At 37.9% G+C, this 22542-nt stretch overlaps 1 protein-coding gene across 6 annotated transcripts in view; it reads right to left on the bottom strand.

Moving 5' to 3' along the window:
• The window catches only part of spegb (striated muscle enriched protein kinase b), an 80915-nt gene that overhangs the window by 4168 nt on the left and 54205 nt on the right, over nt 1-22542 (bottom strand). For all 6 annotated transcript variants that reach the window (XM_084122724.1, XM_084122719.1, XM_084122723.1 and 3 more), the window contains 25 exons: nt 21206-21310; nt 19317-19523; nt 19099-19222; nt 17541-17713; nt 17344-17456; nt 15973-16141; nt 15356-15455; nt 11547-11747; nt 11019-11076; nt 10756-10833; nt 10477-10649; nt 10332-10358; nt 10043-10195; nt 9869-9911; nt 9625-9693; nt 6909-9537; nt 6661-6810; nt 6352-6468; nt 5616-5783; nt 4315-4437; nt 3791-3955; nt 2189-2915; nt 831-1070; nt 396-619; nt 9-84 (listed from right to left, as the gene is read on the bottom strand). In XM_084122724.1, the coding sequence (XP_083978850.1) occupies nt 9-84; nt 396-619; nt 831-1070; nt 2189-2915; nt 3791-3955; nt 4315-4437; nt 5616-5783; nt 6352-6468; nt 6661-6810; nt 6909-9537; nt 9625-9693; nt 9869-9911; nt 10043-10195; nt 10332-10358; nt 10477-10649; nt 10756-10833; nt 11019-11076; nt 11547-11747; nt 15356-15455; nt 15973-16141; nt 17344-17456; nt 17541-17713; nt 19099-19222; nt 19317-19523; nt 21206-21310 (6412 nt within the window). The remainder of the gene's footprint in view (nt 1-8; nt 85-395; nt 620-830; nt 1071-2188; nt 2916-3790; nt 3956-4314; nt 4438-5615; nt 5784-6351; nt 6469-6660; nt 6811-6908; nt 9538-9624; nt 9694-9868; nt 9912-10042; nt 10196-10331; nt 10359-10476; nt 10650-10755; nt 10834-11018; nt 11077-11546; nt 11748-15355; nt 15456-15972; nt 16142-17343; nt 17457-17540; nt 17714-19098; nt 19223-19316; nt 19524-21205; nt 21311-22542) is intronic.

The following is a 22542-nucleotide window of genomic DNA, read 5'->3' as shown; positions in this document are numbered from 1 at the left end:
GCACTCACATGATATAAGTCAATATGCCAATGCTCCAGATGTCAGCTGGTGGACCCACCACATCTCCTTTCAACATCTCAGGGGCTTTGAGTAACCAGCAGAGATTAAAAACACATTAGAAAGTGTACAGAATTGCACAATTACTTAAACGAGAAGGAATGGGATACCATGGGAATATCTAACAAAGAACAACCATACAATATTTTAAAAGGATTACGAATATGATGCAAATAAATAATGTTTGTCCACGTTTGTAACACGACTTAGACTGTTGAAAGTGTTCTGAGTGGTTGCTAGAGGAGGAGTAGTTAACTAGTGACTCTCTGATTTTTTTTTTATATTAGCAAGAAAATATTGAAACATATGAAACAATATGTGCAGAAATGTTGTCTTACACATATAGTCTAGTGTTCCAATGGGTGGGCTGAACTGCTTCAGGAACAGCGGATTGAAGGTCTGCGCACTACCAAAATCAATAATCTTAACCACATTCATGTAAGTGACAATGATATTCTCTGGTTTGATATCCAGATGCAGGATTCTCCGGCTGTGCAGGTAGTCCAGACCCTGAAGTATCTGTACGATATATGCCACCACGTCATCCTCTGAGTATCGGAACCTAGGAAGGGAGATAAACAAAGTGTTTCACGATTTCAATTTCAATCACAATTTTGTTACTTTTTATAGCTCTGTTCACAACCCCCATACAACTACCCTGTGTACACCATCAAGTCAAGTATTTGTGTAGAAGCACACAATGCAAAAAGTGCTGGGGAAGGATTGAAAAGCGGCGACATGAGGACCTAAAGAAGCACGCAGCAGTCTCTGACCTGTCAATCAGACTGTAGAGCAGCTCTTTCCCTGAGCAGCACTCAGAGATGAGCACCAGGTAGCGTGGGGTGACGTAGGCCTCATGCAGAGCCATGACCTTCTCGTGGTGGAGGGACTTCAGTATGTCATACTCCTGTAACACGGCCTGCTTGCTATCAGGCTCATACGGCACAATCTTGGCCATGTACAGGTTACCGGTGGCGTTTTCCCGACACTCTCTGATCACGCCAAAACGACCTCTGTGGTGAAGAAAATGCATGATGATCAATGGCTGTCATTTGTCTTATAATAATAAACTTATTTTTGCAACAAAAAAAAAATGTTGATTGAAAAAGGTGTTTATATTTTGGTTTGGTTTGATAATCTGTAATATAGTGCAAAACATATATACATCTTGTCCAAGTGTCCAAATATTTTTTGGGGCCACTGTACAAAAGAACTATGAAAAAGTTTAAAAAATACAGACAGACCGTCAGAAATAATATATATTCTATTTAAAAATAATGAATAATATATATATATATATATATATATATATATATATATATATATATATATATATATATATATATATATATATATATTAATATTATAATATAAAATAATATATTTATAATATATATATATTAATATATAATACATATTAATTATAAGAAACACACACACACACACACACACACACACACACACACACATATATATATATATATATATATATATATATATATATATATATATATATATATATATATATATATATGAAAAAAATGTCATATAAAAAATCATTTCATGTTCATATTTCAAATTTCTAATTTTGGAGTTCAGTGTTAATTTAATTATATATATATATATATATATATATATATATATATATATATATATATATATAATTAAATTAACACTGAACTCCAAAATTTGAAAACAATTACATCAAAAGCTGATTTGCATGATGATACATGATGATCTTGAATGTTAGCTATGAAGTAGTCAACTATTAAGTGTAGGTATAATTATCCTTTGGTCATGTCTTATCTCACTTAGGGAAGCATGGGATTAAATAAATAAAATAAATAAATAAAAATAAAATAAAGCATTTCTGAAAACACTGAACAGAAATAGAACTCTAAACGACTCCAAACGACGTGGAAACAGCAGTTACATCAAAAGCTGATTTACATGATGACAGACAGAAGCCAATTATTTATAATGTATTCTAGTACAACATTTATCATGCTATTCTATCATATGGATTACTTACAGCTACTTTTGTATTTGATGTTGCCAAAAAAAATAAAAAAAAAGCCCAGAGACACAATAGGATAAGGTAATATAAAAGTGATCAGTCATTGCACTTTACCTTGCTTTCTCATCCATGAATGTGTAAGGTTTCTGGGGGACACCCTGCCTTAGGGTCAAGTCTCCAGGTTTTCCTATAGGGGTCCTGCGCCCTGTAGGAGTGGCTCGTCCACTTGGGGTCATACGAATGGGTGTGCCAGTACCCTCCCCAACGGGACTCAGACTTGTAACTAACACCACGGGTGGTGACAGGGCAGGAGAAGACGTGTTTGGGATGACTGGGGTCACATGTGCTGTGGTGGCGGCCGGGGCATACATAGGCAATGAGGAGATAGGCTTGCCGATAGCGGGCGGAGGGGACAGTAGTGGAGGTGGGGACATTGGAGGAGTCTGAGATGGAGGAGACACCACATTGACAGGAGTCTGAGGTTTGGGCAGAACGACAGGCGGTGAGGGTTTGGCAGGAGGAGGCTGGGCTGGGGAGGGTTTGGCCACAGTGATGGTCAGAGTGGTCTTCGCTTTGGCAGGAGTAGGAGTAACGGGAGGTGGAGTTCGGACATCAGGCGCAGTCCGTTGACTCGGGGGAAGGGCAGCAGGGGAAGGTGTAGTAGCTGACGCAGGAGGAGGCACAGGCTTTACCGGCTGGGCTGTAGAGGGCGCTGAAGTAGCCAGTTTTACTGCGGCAGGCTTCATTGTAGGTAAAGACATGGTAGATGTTACTACTGGTGCAGGAGCCGGAGCTGACGAAAGCGTTTTGACAACAACTGTTCCACTGGACTTTTGAGGTGCTGTAGAAAAGACTTTGAATTTGAATAACGAAGAAGCATAGACGCATAAGTTCCATTCAAAATTATACTATATTATATTACACTACTGTACTGTTCAAAAGTTTGAAGATTTTTTATATTTTTGAAGGAAGTCTCTTTATGCTCACCTAGGTGACACTTGGTGATCAAAAACAGTAATACAGTGAAAATATTGTCACAATTTAAAATAACTGTTTTATATTTGAATATATTTTACAATAAAGCTGAATTTTCATCATCATAACTCCAGTCTTCAGTCACATGATCCTTCAGAAATCATTCTAATATGCTGCTTTGGTGCTCAAATAACATTTCCTTCTATTGCAAATTTTGAAAACAGTTGCTGCTTAATGTTTTTGTGGAAACCATGATATTTGTTTCAGGATTGTTTGATGAATATAACAATGTAAAAGTCTTTACTGTCAATTTCAATCAATTTAATACATCCTAGCTGAGAAAGTATTCATTTCTTTTAAATAATAAAAAAAAACTGTATGTATATATATATATATATATATATATATATATATATATATATATATATATAAATAATGTATATAATGTTATATTATCATTTAAATAGGAGGAGAAAACATTTTGTAGTTGACATCAAAGCCATCAATCTAATTAAACTACAATATTTTGGTTCAAATTCATTGTCATGTGTTAGAAGCTAGACAAATTTGGTAGTTTTTGTGACATTTCTTTATCTTTTTTTGTCTTAAAATGGTCAAAGAAAATACAACAATATGGGTTCACTTGCAACGAATATTAACATTGTGTTGTTTAGAGAATTATTAGCTCCTGACAGCATTAAACAGTTGGAAATCACTGATCTAGACAAAACTTTTGTGCACCTGTTGAGTCCAGGACCACTTTTTCAGACAAGTTGCTGTAAGGTCCCTGGCCAGCCTTGTTCACACAGGCAACTCTGAACCTGTATGTGGCACCAGTTGGAAGGTCCATGACGTTGTAGTAACAGTCAGCCACACCTGTGGCTACTATCAGCCAGTTAGTCTCACCTGTAGGAAAATAAATATTGTAAAGAAGAATTGGTTGCAATACCCATCCTTTCCAAAAGAGGGCAGTAGAAGGAAAGATAACTGTCTTTCCTCTACATTCACCACCATTTTTTTTTTTTTACATGTACATATGAAATAAACTAATAGTAAGAAAATTTGAGTAATTTGGGAAATCAAGATGGAGGGTGGATTTTAAGAGCGGAGCAAAACAGTATTAGCATTATGAAACATTAAAAATTTTGCATTTAAAATAATAGGGAATGCAGCTGACAATCTTTTCAACAGTATACTTGTACTTTACAAATCCCACTCTAAATCATCAATCAAAGCAAGATGAATAAAGAAAGATGTCCACTAACCCTCTTTCTTCCTCTCCAGAGAGTAGGTGCATGGTGCCGTGGTGTCTGAGGGTCTCCACACAACCAGGGCGGTGTTTTTATATTTCTGAGGAACCTCAGGGGTCCCAGGACTATTAGGCAGACCTACAGAATAATATTCAGTTTTTACTACTAGAAATTCTTATTTGGTTGATCTGTCTTGTCAAATATTTACTACCATTCAAAATGTTGTTGTCAGTTTGTAATCCTTTAATTCAGTAAGAACATATTAAATTGATCAAAAATGACAGTAAATATATTTATAATGTTACAAAACATTTATAGCCTATATTTTTTTTCAACATTGATAATAATAAGAAATGTTTCTTGTTTCTTCAGTTTAGCATATTAGAATGATTTCTTAAGTATCATGTGACACTGAAGTCTGGAGCTTTGCATCACAGTAATAAATTACATTTTAATATATTAAAAAAAGAAAACAGTTATTTTATATAACAGTTACATTTTTTCACAATAATAAAGCTTTCACTGTTTTGACCAAATAAATGCAGCTTAGGTGAACTTCTTTCAAAAATATTTAAAAAATCTTACAGACCCCAAACTTTTGAACAGTAAGGGCAGTACTGACTTTAAGTTTTATACACCGGACGTATATAAACAATCGTACAACTATAAAACGATAGAAATTCCCAACAGTTTTACAATTTCCACTATTTTACTTGATCCTGGGAACCCTGTGGAAAATGGGATATTATCATAATAGCCACATTTCATGCACTAAACACAAAAAAACTGTCCCCGGTGAGGCAACTGCATGATATTTGGACGTCTGCTAGCAAGCCACCTTTCCATATTAATCAGCTCTGAAGCACAACAAGGAGTGAATAATTTATGACCTGCTGTTAGGAGAAAATGGCTTTGCAAAATAAGCAGTGCTTTAGCCTGCTCACGATTTTAGAAAGCCAATGGCATTTCCGTTCTCAAGGCTAAAAGAGCTCCTTCCTGAGTCTAGCTGTGAGCTATGCACTAACTCTTAAAAAATAAATTAAACTGTTATTTCACTGTGTCCCACTTTCATCTCTGTTCTAGCCTTTACTTTTCTGAGAAATTCTGGAACGTCGCGTTGTGGTACTTCTCTTCTTTTTCCCTCCTTAAGGGGTTTTCACACTGACAGAGCTATTCTTGCTGCAAAGTGACTGGATCTCATTCGCTTTCAGTGAGAGATCTGAGGCAACTTCACTATGGCAATGTAACGTGAGCATGTCCAGTGACATGTCAAAGTTGAGAAAACTAATGTGTAAAAACTGTTGCATGCAACTTACGAGCAAGGGACACAACACATGAGCTGGTGACAGAGGCCAGTGCGTTTGAAGCCACACATTCATAAAGGCCTGCATCTTTCTTGGTGGTCTTCATTATCATCAGCAGCTGCCTCCCATCAGGGCAGGATATCATGTTCATCCTTGGGTCAATCTCAAGTGGTTTCTTATCTGAGAATACACAAAGTTGAAAAGCAAAAAAGTTAGTTGGGAACTCTAACTAACTAAAATCATAATCTTAAAGCTACAAGCTGGTGTTCTCTAATGCTTATGTTGACATTTTAGACTTTGACTTTGGTGGTGTTACTTTGAAATGGAAAGACATCCTTAAATATTCAGCCAAAAAATAAACAGATTTGGTTATGTCAGCACAATGACTATTAAGGCATCTAGGATCCGTGGTTTTGCACAGTACAGATCCTGATTAAATGCATACTGTATATTTCTTGGTATACTGTTCTTAATTGTTTTATAATTATTGTTTCATATATATAAAACAATTAAGAATAGTATACCAAGAAATACAAAGTATGCATTTAATCATCTTTTAGTATGAAATGAAAGACTGAAAGACACTATGCTAAAACATAGTGAACAAAATCTTTACAGAAGTGAGATAATACACTTACAATATTGTACAGTTATTTTATAATCAGCTGTTAAGCATATTGTACTCAATTTAGGTCAGATTCTATTATCTTTAGTCCCATCAAAGCTTATATTATAATTTGAATCAGACCTTTCATCCATGAGATGTGTGGGTGAGGGCTGCCAGCAGGGAGGCAGCTGAGAGTGACAGGATCTCCCTCCAAGAGAACATGGTCCCTCAATTTGATATGGAACACAGGAGGGAAATCTAATTGTTGAGAGAAAAAGTAAGACAGGTACTATAATTTATCTCCCACAGCTGTGCAAAAGCAAGTCTATATATGCATAATTGATTCATTGATGATATATGTAAATGTTTATGACAAATTGGAAGTCATCAAACAGATGTCTCTTTTTGCGCAGACATTACAGTGAAATACGCAAATAAAACAAACAATACCAGATGTTTGATTTGTGTACTGGCGAGAGCGGAGAGAGCCATTTTCCCTAGCAATGGAAGCTGGTATGTCTGGTTGTGAAACTGTCTTGTCCCTTTTTCCCCTTGTCAAGCCCCAGCGGTCCCACCGTGATCTACGCTCAATATCTGCACCTGGGAAAGAAAAATGATGGTCTTTAAAATCAGGAGAATTGACAACAACATGAAAGAGTTAATGTAATAAGAACATTAACCAGGAAAAACTGGCATACTTTTAACAGCTGATTCTGATTGGATGCTTGACATGGAATCGAGAGATTCTGATGAGGTCCCTTTCCCTGACTGGACAGCCAGTTGGTTCTGTGGGACACCCATCCTCTTCAGACTGCCCCCCTCGGAGGTGGAACGACGCATTTTGGTGAATATAGGTGTCCTCTTGAGCTCCATCTTGCCTTCATTGTCGTCTTTCCTGTCCTCAGAGTGGCTCCTAATCCTTGTGGATAAGCTTGCCATGGTACTGCCAATCTTCTTGCGTATCGCAAGGATAGGTGACTCCGAAGGTGCTTTGGACTCAGGCTCTGGGGGAGGCTCAGGACCTCCATCCAACCTCACCATTTCAATCTCCTTCTTTTCTTGGGATCCCCTCCGTCCCAGTGCCCAGGACAGACGTCGCCTGGGTGCTGAAGCCTCCTCCTCTTTGAGCTTCTCCTCCTGCCTCTCCACAGATGGGGTCCTTTTCAAGCGCATGGAGAGTCTCCTCATAAATCCAGGGTCCTTCTCTGCCTCACGGAGATCCTGAACTGATTTAGACTTCTCCTCTAACCTCCTTGGCACAAACTCTAAAGGAGCACCAATTGGCCCTGGGCGATACATTTCTTCTGCAGTTTCAGGAGGAACAGTGGTGGGCTTTTCTTCAGTCTTCTGAAAAGAGAAACGTTTCAGACTACGAGTGAGAGAGGACTCGCGCTTTTTGAAGCGAGCTTCAAATACCTCCTCAGATGTAAGGTCCTGGATGTTGCTTCCAGGAGACGGCTCTCGCTTAGGGGAAGCACGAGTGGGAGTCTTAGGAGGACTTGGCTCTTTGGGAGGGTGTTCTGTTGAGGCAACCCGAGAAAAGACTGCAGCATGTTCAGTGGTTTGGTGGAGATCTGATTTGGATGAAGAAGCTGATAAAAGTGTTGGTTCAGAGATGTGTCTGGAAATGGGTGCATAGACTGGAACTGATGATGGGGTGGACATTGGTGAAGGTGTGGGGACAGGAACAGGATCAGGTTGGCTCGATGCCTGGACCGATGGTACCATGATGGTCTGCATGATACTGGCATATGCAGACATCCTACCATCTGGGAGCACTGTACGTGCAGGGAGAGATGGGGTCACATAAGTTGAGACGACACTGTGGGGGCTGGGAGCTGGGGCAGCTGTTGGGGTCACCATGATTGAGCTGGTGGAAATGATCTCTGGAGACTTTGTTGATGCCTTTACATCATCCTCAACTTCTTTAACCTCAATCTCTGGAGCAAGTGGCTCCATTTCTTTCTCTGGCTCTTTGTCCTCTCTTTCTTTATCTTCCTCTTCTTCGATTGTTTCCTCTGCTATGGGGGTCTTCTGCTTAATTTCAGCAACCTTTTCAGACTCTTCACTGGGTTCCTCTAACTTGCTCTGGCCCTTCTCTTGTGCATCAGTCTCCCAAGATTTCTGATCAACACTTCTGACTTCATCTGCATTAGTCTTTGACACAACAATGACTTCTTCGGATTTACTGTCCTTGTAGACTGCTGGCTCTTTTTCCTCAATTTTCTCCATCTCATGTCTCTTTGGTTCTGGCGTATGAATTTTTGGGGTGACGGGGCGAGAATCCTTGACTGGCTCTGTGAGAGCAGACATAGATATAGCTTGCTGCAGCCGCCTCTCCTCTATTTGTGCCAGTGGGATCTCTAGAGGTGCTCCAATCCGTCTGTGCAATGGCATGGGCTCTGAATCACCCTGGCTGAAGGAAGCACTTTTGCGGAGTATCTTGGTCTTTGGGGTGTCATCTCTAGGTGACTCACTGGATGCTGCTCTAACAAGTGGAGGGTTACCTAGGCGAGACCCCCTCACAAAACGCTTCTCATCCCCCATACCTAATGTCTCCAGCAATGGGCCTCTTAATCCGCTCATCTTGTTGTCAACAGAGCCACCCCTGAGAAGTCTCTGCCTCATCAGTTCTAATTTCAGGGCATAGTCTTCCTGGCTCAGCTTTGCAGCTCCTGGGCTTGGGCTCCTCCTTGGAATCTCCATAGATACTGACTTTTGTAGAATTCTACTTCCATCGGCTGGGCTTTCTTCAGTGCCCTCCTCTGGTTTAATGTGGAGCTGTAGGGCACTGTCAGCTGAGCTCCCTCTGCGCAACTCTCCTCTGCGACGTGCTCCCTCTGGCTCATCTGACTCCATGCTTGAACCTCTGCGCATTGGTCTCTTGGCCTGTTCTGCCCTTTTGGCCAGTTCTGCTGGTTCTTCATCAGATGATCCTTTTTCATCTTCTTGCGTTGACCTCTTTCTGGCTCTACCCCTAGCGACTACATCTCCAACCTCTCTCTCTGACGTCTCCACTTCCATCGGCTCTGACTTCTGATGGATTGAAGCAGGCCTCTCAGCATTTCCATTTGGTCTACCTGTCATTTCATCATCCCCTACAATTTCAGTCAGTGACATTCTAGATCCTGAGAATTCCATGTTGAGGGGCATTGGGATAAAAGGCAGCTCATCAATGTCTTCATCCGAATCTGAAGAGGATGAAGGTGGCGGTGAGCTTTGTTTCAGATGTCGTGGAACAGCAATGGAAATATGGCTGGAGGAGTCATCCAGTAACTCGGGTATAGACCTCATCACCATCTTAGATTTATAGCTGATAAGAGATCGCTAAAAGAGATGTGAACTTTGTTACAACGACATACGGAAAGAATCTATAATGTTCTAAGTGCTGAAAAGTCCCTAATGTTATCTTACCTGCCATTTTCTTCTAGACAAAAACTTTTTAAGGTGTTCTGTGCTGATGCTCTTACCCTTATTCAGGGTCTAAAAGAAAGAAATATGTATTTAAAAATGACAAAGTAAACAACTGTTTCCATAAGAGTTATAGAGAGGAAATCCTTGGTTCTGAAATGTTCGCAACTTAAATTAACTTCAAGTGGCATATATGTTGTACTAATTTAAATAACACATTTGGATAGCTATGGGTTTCTGTTGTTACCTTGAACCAGGGGTGCCGAAGACATTCATTAGCAATGGGTCTCCTGCAGATAAAACAACATTAAACAAATTGGCAGTTAACACAAAGTGCTCTTAGCAGTGGAAACAATTTTCTTGACAATACATTTTCAACAGGAGCATGGTGCAGCAGATAAGCCCTGTAGATTCCACTTACAATCTATCAGCCACCAGCAGTTTGATGACGAATCCCTTGGCTTCATGGCAGAGGTCGGTAAACATGCTTTCTTCAAAAGCCACGTTATAGTTTCTGATGTTGAGAACAGAGCTGCGGTCATTTTCTCCAGCAAAAGGAGAAACTCCAGTGAGACTGCAAAACAAAGTTCTTTGATGAAGTCTAGCTGAAGATACTGGTATTAGTGATGAATATTCTAGGTAAATATATAATATAATAATTTTAAATTATATAAATAATTTTATTATAGGGATATTTGACATAACCCTACCACAAGTATGTTAGAACTCCAATAGGCCTGTAAGAAAAAAAAAAGTCAAATTGTGAGAAAGACACTTATGTATTCATGACACTTTAGAAGCTGCATACAGATTTGTTCAAGAGCTGTTTTGTGAAAGAGGGACCAGGTGCTTTACCAGATGTCCGTTGCCTTGGAGACGGGTGTCTGGTTAACAATCTCTGGGGCGACAAATTCTGGAGTGCCATATTTGCAGTACTGTGCCTCATCAGGCGTGAACTTTACAGCATTTCCAAAATCACATATGCGGATCTGATCACTAGGTGGGTCTGCCATAAGGATGTTATCAGGCTGAGTGGAAATATAGAGTATTCTAGTCAACACATTGGTTCCTTACTGTGATTATTGCTTACTTATAGAAGAAAATGGTGATGACAGCAAATTACATAATGCTTACCTTGATGTCTAGATGAACTATGTCAAGCTGATGAAGATAGCTAAGACCCTCCAACAGCTGCCTCACGCTGGATCGGATCTGCAGTAAACAATTCAGAGAATTTCTATAGGGTCAGGCCAATGTGATGAGTGTGCCTAAACTGTGAGTAAATCTAAAGCTTTTTTCATCTGTGAAAACCAAATGTGACAAACTGTAACAGAATAGTCTGTTCACACATTTGAAATTTTTATGGTCACTTTGAAAGATCAAATTGGTTCACTCACCTCTGACTCCATTACTGTTGATTTCTTTGTAAGCCTTTCGAGAAGTTCCTCATGGCATCTTTACACATTGTCAAAGACAACAGAGTGATGGGGAAAAGCTTGTGAACAACTCATCATCCTTACACCATTGGTGATTAATGGGTGTACAACAAGTGTGATTGTGCAAGACTGGATGTGAGATAGTATATAAAGTGTGGTCCAAAAATTCACTAGTGAAAATGCTTCTATTTTACATACCATTTAATACATTTAATCATAAATTATATTAAATTCATAATAATTTAAGTTCAGTGTTAAACTGAAAGATTAACATGGGTTAGAATTTGGTTTATTATTTTGTGACTAATAGTGCAGAATCTTAAATATTTCTTATATGTTTACATGCTTTTGCAACACATTCTCACTCCCAACTCGTCACATATTGACACTTGGTCAGGACCCCTCGGCGTCATATATAATGAACTTAAACTTAAACATGCTTTTATGGCCAGTGATCCCTAAAGCTCTCAGAGATGATAACAAGGATACAGCTCTGTAATGATGATAACAGCATTCTTCTTCTCGAAGGCGTCGTGAAAGTAGAGGATCCTCTCATGGTCTAGATGAGACAGGATGTTCAGCTCTTTCAGAGCGGAGGCCTTCCGTTTAGCACGAGCGGAAATAAACTTGGCTGCATATTCAATCTTTCCTGCCTTCTGTATCACCCGCTTCACATATGAGAACGCCCCTCTAAGGAAAGAACATTTCTCATCAAATCGTAGAAAATAAGAACATTTGTCTGAGGAAAGAGTGAATAATGGTTTATTCCTTGTTTGGTAACACTTTATTTTACGGTGCCCTTGATACAGAGTAATTACTTAATTAATTACTTAGTAATAGACTTTGTAATAACATGTAACAAAATGTACTTAACATGTAACTAAGTTATGGAACAGCCTGTACTTACAGATTGTAATTACGCACATGTAATAGGCAGCTACTGTTACACATGTGTAACAAGCCGAGTCTGTTACATACGTGTTACGGACTTGGTACACTGTAATTATGTAAGAAAGTACTTAGTATAACGCAATGTAACAACAAGTACTTAAATTTGTTAGGCTACTAAGGTCTGCAGTTACACATGGTAAATGTGTATGTTCTGTAACATTACTTGTATGTAACATAAAATAAAGTGTATCAAGATTGTACTTAAGTGCACTTCCTGTGTATCTACATATGTTATCCATCTGAATTAACCCACTAGTTCACAGCTTAAATACATGCATTAGCTTCCTAATTACATTGTAATTACATAATATTACACAGGGATAAGCTACGTAAAATAAAGTGTATCAAGAATGTACTTAAGTGTACTTTGTGTATACATACCTTATCCATCTCTGCCTTAGTTTGATTTTACTCACTAGTTCACAGCTTAAATGCATGCAGTAGTTTCCTAATTACATTGTAATTACATAATATTACACAGGTATACGCTACGTAAAATAAAGTGTATCAAGAATGTACTTAAGTGTACTTTGTGTATACATACCTTATCCATCTCTGCCTTAGTTTGATTTTACTCACTAGTTCACAGCTTAAATGCATGCAGTAGTTTCATAATTACATTGTAATTACATAATATTACACAGGTATAAGCTACGTAAAATAAAGTGTATCAAGAATGTACTTAAGTGTACTTTGTGTATACATACCTTATCTTTCTCTGCCTTAGTTTGATTTAACTCACTAGTTCACAGCTTAAATGCATGCAGTTAGTTTCATAATTACATTGTAATTACATAATATTACACAGGTATAAGCTACGTAAAATAAAGTGTATCAAGAATGTACTTAAGTGTACTTCATGTGTATCTATAAACCTTATCCAACTCGGCTTGTTACACATGTGTAACAGTAGCTGCCTATTACATGTGTGTAATTACAATCTGTAAGTACAGGCTGTTCCATAACTTAGTTACATGTTAAGTACATTTTGTTACATGTTATTACAACGTCTATTACTAAGTACCTAATTAAGTAATTACTCTGTATCAAGGGCACCGTAAAATAAAGTGTTACCCATTGTTTTAACAGGTGGTAAAAGCAAACTAACTGATAATCAACTAAGCAATAGCATGATTCAGCCAGTGAAAAGATAAAGCAAATATTTTTACCTCCATTTTTGTCTTTCTGCTGATGAATTATATTTGCTTATATTTACATTACCAAATGTAATAATTTGCAAAAGATTTGGCCACAAATTGTACAAAAACTATCAATTCTAATATAGTTTGCAATTAGCATGTTGCCAAGCTAATGACTCATAAGCATAAAAATACATGTTTATTTTTTTATTGTTGAAAGAAATGAATACTTTAATTCAGCGAAGACACATTAAATGAATCAACAATGACAGAAATGTTTTTATGTCATTAGTACTGCCATGTACTGTATTTCTCACGGTTTCCACAAAAATATTAAGCAGTAGTTCTTAATTTCGATGATTACACAAAAATGTTTCTTGAGTATCAAATCAGCATATTAGAATAATTCCTGAAGGATCATGTGACACTGAAGTGTGAAGACTGGTGTAATGATGCTGAAAAATCAGCTTTGCCATCACATAAATAAAATACAGAAAAGTGTTATTTTAAATTGTAATAATATTTCACAAGTTTTAGTGTATTATGAATCAGATGAATGCAGTCTTGGTTGAAAAAGACTTCTTTCAGAAACATAAAAAAATCTTGAACATTTAAATGACCCCAAACTTTTGAAAGGTAGTGTACAAACACATATTGCGTGAAATACTCAAGTTTTGTTAGACTGTACATTTTTCTCAATACTTTTCATTGTATGTATAAAATCTATATTTATTATGAACATTTTCTGTTCACCATCTGAGGTCAATGTTGCCAAAGGGTCTACAAAGAGCACTCCTACGATGCCTTACCATCCTTTTAGAGCAGAAAGCTCACTAGGTTTTGGAAGAGAGTGTGTAGCGCTGTAGCATGTGTCTGTTTGCAGTGGGTGCAAGTCTTAATAGAACGGTGGCAGTCGGCCATGAAGATTATAATTAAAACACAGAGAAAGCGACAGCATGCAGAGCAGAGATACTGAGCCACAAAGACTGCACTCTTCTCCGCCCAGTCGAGCGCTCAGTGTACCATTGTGTCAAACAAATAACCCTCTCTTTAAAATGTGGCTTTGACCATATTATACTGAACCATTTCAAAGATGCAAATCTTACCTAGATTAAAACTAAAATGGTTTGAGGAGTATGATGACTAGATCTGTCAATTTAGATTGCATGATATATTGAGCATATAATAAACATTTTGAAAACCAAATTCAAATATTCAAAATATTCAAATACGTTGTGGAAGAGGAGTAAATCTCTGAATAGACCTAACAAAAAGTGGCTTTAGAAGCGAATATATTGTTTATGTCCACTTTATTGAACGCATCGCTTTAAACTGACAGCCCTAACATTTATATTAAGGGATTTTGGGTAGTTACTCAATACATAGTCTTAGCCTCAGACGTCATGCCCACGGACCGTTGGCTGCATATGGCACACAAAATTGGAAACACTTCAGGAGTTTCGAAGTTGTCATCTGATTGGTTGAAGTCTACAGGTTTTCCGGGAGACGTATGTGTCGCGTTTTTTAACGGTACGGAAACAAAGATGCCATGACACTAAACCCCCTCATGGAAAAAGCAAGCAGTTGCGTTTACAACTGTGACAATGAGCGCTTCTCAGGATCAACTAAATGCTGGCTTTTCAAAAGAATGTGAAATATGTAAAGTTCACGGCATAGACTCTTTAAAATACGTCTACTTCAGTTTTACACACTGGTCTGTTATTGTAGGGACATCAACGTTACATTTTCACGCCCCTAAACATGACGAGGAACAAAACAAACTGTGATTGGTTGCTTTACATGTCAGTCAGACGGCCTCTGGGTGGTCCTTGGCCAATAAAAGCTGCTATGCGAGACTACTCAATACAGAACCTGTACAAACCTTATTAAGAAGTGCAAGGATCCCATATTTTAACGACATGAGAAATGCCAAGGGTCTTTTGGCCTCTTCTGATGTGGCTGAATCATCCTTTGATTGTGGAGCATGAAATTGCATACCTCCAGACCAAAAGTGTATTTTTAATAATGTGCCAACCCTTTATCCGGCTGAAGCTTTATTAAACCTTAGACATTTGTGATGAGTCAGAAGTCCCGAGATCTGTCATCAGCGAGAGCTGATGGAGTCGGCTCTTTGAATTTCTAGGCCGACAGAGGAAATCATAAGAGATAAATGGTGTGTCTAAGTGAGGCTCTGGGCGGATGACTCACCTCCCAATTTCCTTGTGCACGTCATAGTAATCAGTGAGTCTCCGCATCTTTCTTAGGATGGACGCCTCATCCTCCATCGGGTCATCTTTTTCCACCTTGACTACACAGAGAAAGTCAAGAAAAAAAAACAAATCACAAAGACAATATCTGAAAGCCAATAAAATGAATTGCCAAGCACAGGCTGCACTGTTGCTTATTCTCACTTTTTATTTTTATATTTTAATATTTCAACACATTCACTATATATATATATATATATATATATATATATATATATATATAGTGAATGTATATATATTAAGAATATATATATCATATTTCATATGTATTCTTGCAAATATGCATACAGTATGTTAATTGTCTGAAAACTTAGTGGTATCTCTTGTTGTGCTTTGTTAACATTATTTTCTATTTATTGTGAAAAAATGTTAAACAATTGTATTTAATATTAACTGAAAATGGTTATTTAATATTGGGTAAATAACAAAACCTATTTGAAATTAATTAATTAATACAAATAAATTCCAGATACATCTGAATATTATATTTGGAATGTATTATATTTTAATGCTTAGAAATAGAAATACAACCTCCTTCATTAATGGCAAAGTGCTCACCGGTGTGGACGGTTAGCTCAGCCTTGCAGGACACGGAACCGGCCAGATTCTTAGCAGTGCAGGTGTACACTCCTGAGTCATCTGCTTGAGTGTTAAGCACCACTAGAGAACATTCATTGTCATCGTACACAAATGTGAAATGGCTGCTTTCGGACAGCAGGATGTCTCCCTGAAAATCAGAGGAAAACAGTGGAAAAGATTGACTAAGCAGCCATCCCAATGTTGTGATTTGAATTTGAAATGCATTTGTGTGGGTTTGAGGTGAACAGGGTACTGAGGAATTAAACAGAAGGCAAAGCCCTGAGGCAGGAGATGGAATATCCAAAAGTATTATTCAAAGCATAAATTAGCATGATTTACAGTACATGATGATGCTCCCAGGAAGGTTATATGGCTAAAGGAAATATCAGACAGGCAACATTAGTGAGAGATCAGGTGGGAAACAGGCTGACGTGGTTTGACTTCAAGATCTAGATGAAAGTCAGAAGTCTCAGCTAAACTGACTACAACTGATACGAGAACAACAAACGTCTACCACAGCATGAGAATCATGAAACAGCAAGAACTTTTGGTGGCAAAACACTCAACACAAGAATGTCTCAGCTACATGAAACAATCGAAAGGTTCAGTTGTTGGCTGTATCAGTGAACACAGAACGTGTTTTTCCATTCCATTGCCCTACTTTTCCATTGCTTTTCTATGTAAATGCGCTAGACGGACGTGTTTGACAGTTGTAAACGCCATTCTAACGTTTAAAAAACGTGTCTCGACACCTTGCGTTTTCCACTGCTTATGCCTCGTTTTTGGATGTAAATACAGTGTGTGTGAATGGTCCCAAATGGGAAAAAAAACCCAGCAAGGTCTGTTTACATACTGTAGAGCATGTTTACATAAAAAACAATGGAAAAGCAGCGCAGTGGAATGCAAAAATGCATTTTGTGGAAATGGCCCATACTGTTTCTCGTGTTTTTTTGTTGCCGGAGTATCTGAGCTGAGGCACAAGCTGTAAAGGCACAGGCCTTATCTGGAAAGGGGGGAGGGGAACAGCAGCTCATTTGATTTTAAAGATACACACACGAAAACATTGTGTTTTTGCTTCTACCCAAAAAGGGGAGCTGAAACTTCACAGACACATTCTGGGGGAACCTACGACTTACATCTTGTAAAAACAGACATAATTAGTCCCCTTTAAATGGGCTGTTTTTTTTCTGCTATTTACATGCCTAGTTCGCAAACCGAGAGTTGAATATTACAGATTTTCACTGCGCCAAATCTTGATTTATTAAAAGAAAGCATTTTTTAATAGACTATAAAATCATCAAAAACTATGTTCTAATTCAATTGTGCATGCACTACAACAAAAGCACACACCTTGTACCAAAGGATGTCTGGGACAGGCTTTCCTTCAACCACCACCGCAAAACGAGGAGTCTCGCCTACATTCACATCCAAGTCTTCCATGATGGACTCAAAAGTTGGTGCCACTAGAGACAGAGAAATCAATGAGACTGATTATGTGCAATAACACAGATACTCATACAGTTTGTATTCTGAAAAAGGCAACGTACCAGCCATTTCCAGGGTTAGGATGCAGGAGTCGCTGCCATACTTGTTGCTGGCGGCGCAAGTGAGCTGACCAGCATCACTGCTCTTTACCTTGTACAGCTTCAGTGTATGCTGGTCATCATCAGGCATGCTCAACTCAAACAGACCCGGTCTGTTAGACAATGTCACTGCCCCTCTGAAAATATAATGCCACAATAACGTCTTGTTTTATTCAAGTCAACAACATTTACATGTCCTTGCAAATGCAAAAGAATGGTGTACATATTTTAGGTTATATGGCTATTAAATAGATGCAAGAAATTGAATTGAACTAATTGAACTAATCAGAATTTAATATGCAAATGTAGAACACTCCATCAATGTCATTCAGGGGAGTGACGTTTACTCACACAGCTCTTACTAGCTGGCCTCAGTTACACAAATATTAATTTCTGTATAATGTATGTGTTAAAAATGATGAAATACTAAGGGTTAGAGATTTTGAACAAACCCTAATTAAAATATTTAAGGAATTGTCACGGTTTGGTGTAGGTTGAAGAAGACAAAGAGGCCAATGGCTCCAATACATAAATTTTACTAATTCACTCAGATAGGCACATACAGGCAGAAGGTTTACACACACCAAAGACAACGTTACATAGACGAGAACGGACAAAGACTGACTGCACAGAAGGGAACTAAATACAAACACAGATGAACACTAATTAACAGAACACAGGTGATTATGATAACGATGAACTAAACCCAGGTGATACAGCTGAACTAATGATGACAGTGAAGAAGACAAGTCCAATGAAAAAACAAACTAAACAGAACACAACAGTGACAGGAATACTAATACAGTGCTGTCTTAAAAAAATCAAAAAATTATTAGCATAGGAAAAACTTGAACTGCATGTCTGTAAATATTTTATATATTTGTGTACTGTTTTGCAGCAATGCAAACAAGTCATATGTATTACTCTTGTGGTACTTGTATGCCTATTTTAAAGCTTGCAAGTTTAAATTCCTACTTTTGATGCATGTAAAAGAGTAACTCGGGTATTCTTCTAAATATCTCCTTTTGTATTAGAAGGAAGAAACAACATAAGGAAGAGCAAATGAGTTTTTTGAGTGATTCATCCCTTTCGATTTTGTATTTATCAACAGTTTCATAAGTTATTACAGTATGCAAAAGTATTAGGCAAAAAAAAAAAAGAATTCCATAATTGATTCAGTGCAATCACATTTAATAAGTAGCTATCCTGTGTATCATGATTCGAAAGAGTGGAAAGGCAAGACTTTCTTAATCTTTTTTAAAGCTTGCAAGTACATATTCCCATTAACTTTTATTGTATGAAAAAGAGCAGCTCAGACATTCTGCTAAACATCCCCTTTTATGTTTGATGGAAGAAACAACATGAAGGTGAGTAAATTATGACAGGAAAATTATTTTTTTCAATGATTTATCCCTTTAGATGTAGTATTTATCAACAATTTCATAACTTATGAATAATAATCAGGCATAGCAAAAAAGTATCAGTTGCAAAATGATTGAATGCTAATCAAAATGCAAAATACCTCTTCCATGTGACCGATGCATTGACATGGTTGAGCGTGACTGTGATGCTTAAGGGCTGCTTTTCCACCATATACACAATGTCCGGCTTGTCAATGATTACAGGAGCCTCCTGGATGTACGGACCTGCAGACAGAGAGATAAAAGCCAGGCTCCTGCAGTAACTCATACATCTCATTGACCTGTCTGACTGTGGCTGTCCTTGTTTGCTGAGGCATACCTCTATCAAGCAGCTGCACTGGCTCGGTAGCAGGCGACGGCTTGCTAAAGGCCTTGCTGGAGATTGATAGCACCCTGAAGGCGTAACGGACACCTTTAGACAGATTGGTGATAGTATAGGTGGTCTGTTTCAGGCAAGAGGCGATGATGGTCCACTGGATCGACCCCAGGGCCTGCTGCTGAACAGCATACATCAGGGAGCTAGGATCTGGAAATAGAAATCAATCATTTTGTGTTAAGTTTTAAATCTATAACAAAAAAAGGAAAACTGATTATTTATGGATCTAACTTTCCGATCCATTTTTCAATTACACTGCAATGAGAGGAAACCGTGTTTGACAGTATGGAACAAGGACACTAAAATTTTAGGGCTTGGACAGTCAATGCAGCATTAAATCTGCGATTGTTTCCAACAACAACCAAGACAGAACGTCTGTTGGAAAGCAATAAATAAAATGTTACTGTATAACAGAGCTACAAAACTATATTCAACAGGTGCCCATACTTGGAAATGTGTAAAGGAAACAAGAGCAGGTTAGGTCAACCATTCGTGCTGTTATACAACCAGCATCACTACACTGTTCTTCTATCAATATTTATGCTACATTTAGTTTAATGAGAAGTTGCCAATAGACAGTGAGCACAATTGAGATCTCTTTAATGGAATAGTTGGTGCTTTTGAATCATTTTTGAAAGTTTGTTTCTATTCATTGTGTAATGGCATTGAAAACAGTTACCATTAAATGTTGTATATCATATAAAACTTCTCCATTGTGTGAAAACGTCTTATAGGTTTGAAACGACATAAATTACAACAGAAATTTCGGTAACACTTTATTTTGATGGTCCCTTTTGAACATTCTGTTGACTATAAGTAGCTTTGCAACTACATGTCAACTAACTTTCATTAGAGTATTAGTAGAGTGTCTGCTTATTATCTACTAACTCTTTATTGTGATGCTCCTCCAACAGACATTCTACTGACTATAAGTAACTTTGCAACTACATGTCAACTTATTCTAACCCTACCAGTCTACTAATACTCTACTAACACTCTAATGAGAGTTAGTAGACATGTAGGTGTGACGCTACTTATAGTCAACAGAATGTGTTAAAGGGACCATCAAAATAAAGTGAAACCGAAATTTTCCTTTATGGGCAAACTTATCCTTTAATATCTCTATTTCTCTAAGACCACAATAAGATTAAGCAGAGACTTTTGTTAAAAAGTGAAGTGCAATATTTCTGCAGCACTAATGGCACAAAAAAAGAATTGTAAATTAGAGTAATAAGTCTCCCGTCTTCCATTGGTCACAAAACAGGTAGCCCATCTTACAAACTAACACTTTTGGTTGAACCTAATTAGGCTGCCCAAACAAACAGATTGCAATTATGTAGTGGTGCAGAAATCACACTTTTTTTTTTAGCCTTGCTTCACCGATTTTGCTCATAAACCCCCAAAATAATACCCCCAGTAATCTCAATTTTGTCTTTAGAGTTTCAGAAGTGATCTCAAACTCAGATTTGCCAAGATACAGATAAGTCTGCAATAAAAAGACAGAGACTGCAATGAAAACTCATGAGCATTTCTCATTAAATGATTTCATAAACAAATTATTCCAAATCATAGTATAGCTCTGTACTCTTCCTGTATGTCAAAAAGTCTCTATTCTTTTCCCCTCAAGTATTTTAGGAAACATCTGAGACACAGTGGATATTTAAATGAATCTTAACTGAGAACTCCATTATCCTACAGCTATGAAAGAGTAAATACTGACCAATTAAAATTGTCCTTTGGAGAACTTCAAACCTTTAAATGAGACAAGTTACAGTACAAGAACAGTTTCTAAATTAAATAAATAAATACATAAATAACATGCATAATTATACCAATGGACGAATCCAGTCTTCTGGGTTTCTTCCAGCTTAGCGTGATAGTCTTGCCAGTGATGGACTCAATGACTGGGACCCCATCTGGTGGGTCAGGAAGGATGTCTAAAACAGCAAAAATGTCAAGTTAGAATATTGGGAGACCAGAGGAGTCTCTCACCACTTCTTACACATGCATGCATATGCTTCAGACTTAAAATAAATTGTAGTATTATTTCAAACAGTCTGAGATGTGAGTCGTAGTGTTATTTTGAACAGTCTGGGATATGGAAAAGATCATAAATAAGCTGTGGTTATCTGATGCCAATCTGGCTGCTAACTTGGGAGTGCCTAACTAATCCTCTGAGTAACTCACATCAGCAGTGGGCACAGTAAATCCAAGTCCTGCTGAAGTGCCTTGAAACGCACAGCGTTATTCAATGTGTTTCTATTTTCCACTGAAACAGGGAGACAGGACGGGACATATCTAGCAGCTCCTCCTCTTTTTTTAAATAGCCAATAGCGTTTCATTTATATAACAGCTCGGAAATCTATTAGATTGTGGCCTCTAGATTTAATATGAAACTAAAACAGTAAACATTATCAGGCTGAGGATGTGTAGTTTGAAAAGTGTTTAATTTATGTTGGTGCATGGCACCTGTGTTATCTCTTCTACTCGTCAGTGCTGTTTCTAATGCAGAGTCTGTTTAACAGTTTCTCCTCCCTATCTCCTCCTTATCGCTTTATCTTTATTTCAATTTTTTTAGAATTCAAATGGGTCCGAGTCCGATATGTTCTGTGGTCTGCGCTGTTCTGTGGTCTGCGCCGACTCGCACATATGATCCGCTCTGTGCTACCGTTGTGTCTCTGGATCAGAGCAGACTGTGTGAACTGCGATGGTTTACGTGACACTAACATTAACTAACCAGACTTCATTCACCCCAATGGAAAGCATATTTACACTGTCTGAATCGTTCCCTATCCCCTATATTGAACTATGTGCTATTCACCATATAGAAAATCTTGGAGTTCTTGCCCAGAACGGAACCATAATGCCAATCCAAACTGCATGCTAATTGTCAATCGTATTTGACGATAGTCGTCCTGACAGAAATAGCAATTGTGTGAACAAGTGATCGATTTCAGTTGCAGCTTCAGCCTTTATTTATAGTGTAGCGGCGGGACACTTTAGATTCTAGAGAGAATTTGTTTGGACAGAAAATCAGATGAAATGCTGAAGTGCAGAGTGATGTCTTCAAAATCATTGATCCATATTGGCTTAAGTGAGAGACAGTAAGTTTTGATCTTCTAAATGCAAATTTTGTCATTGTTTTGGAGCGCATTAGCTTATAAATAAC

This window comes from Abramis brama (assembly GCF_963993115.1).
Source record: "Abramis brama genome assembly, chromosome: 8".
NCBI lineage: Eukaryota > Metazoa > Chordata > Actinopteri > Cypriniformes > Leuciscidae > Abramis > Abramis brama.
The sequence above is the reverse complement of the archived record's forward strand: the minus strand, read 5'-3'. Positions and strand labels throughout refer to the sequence as shown.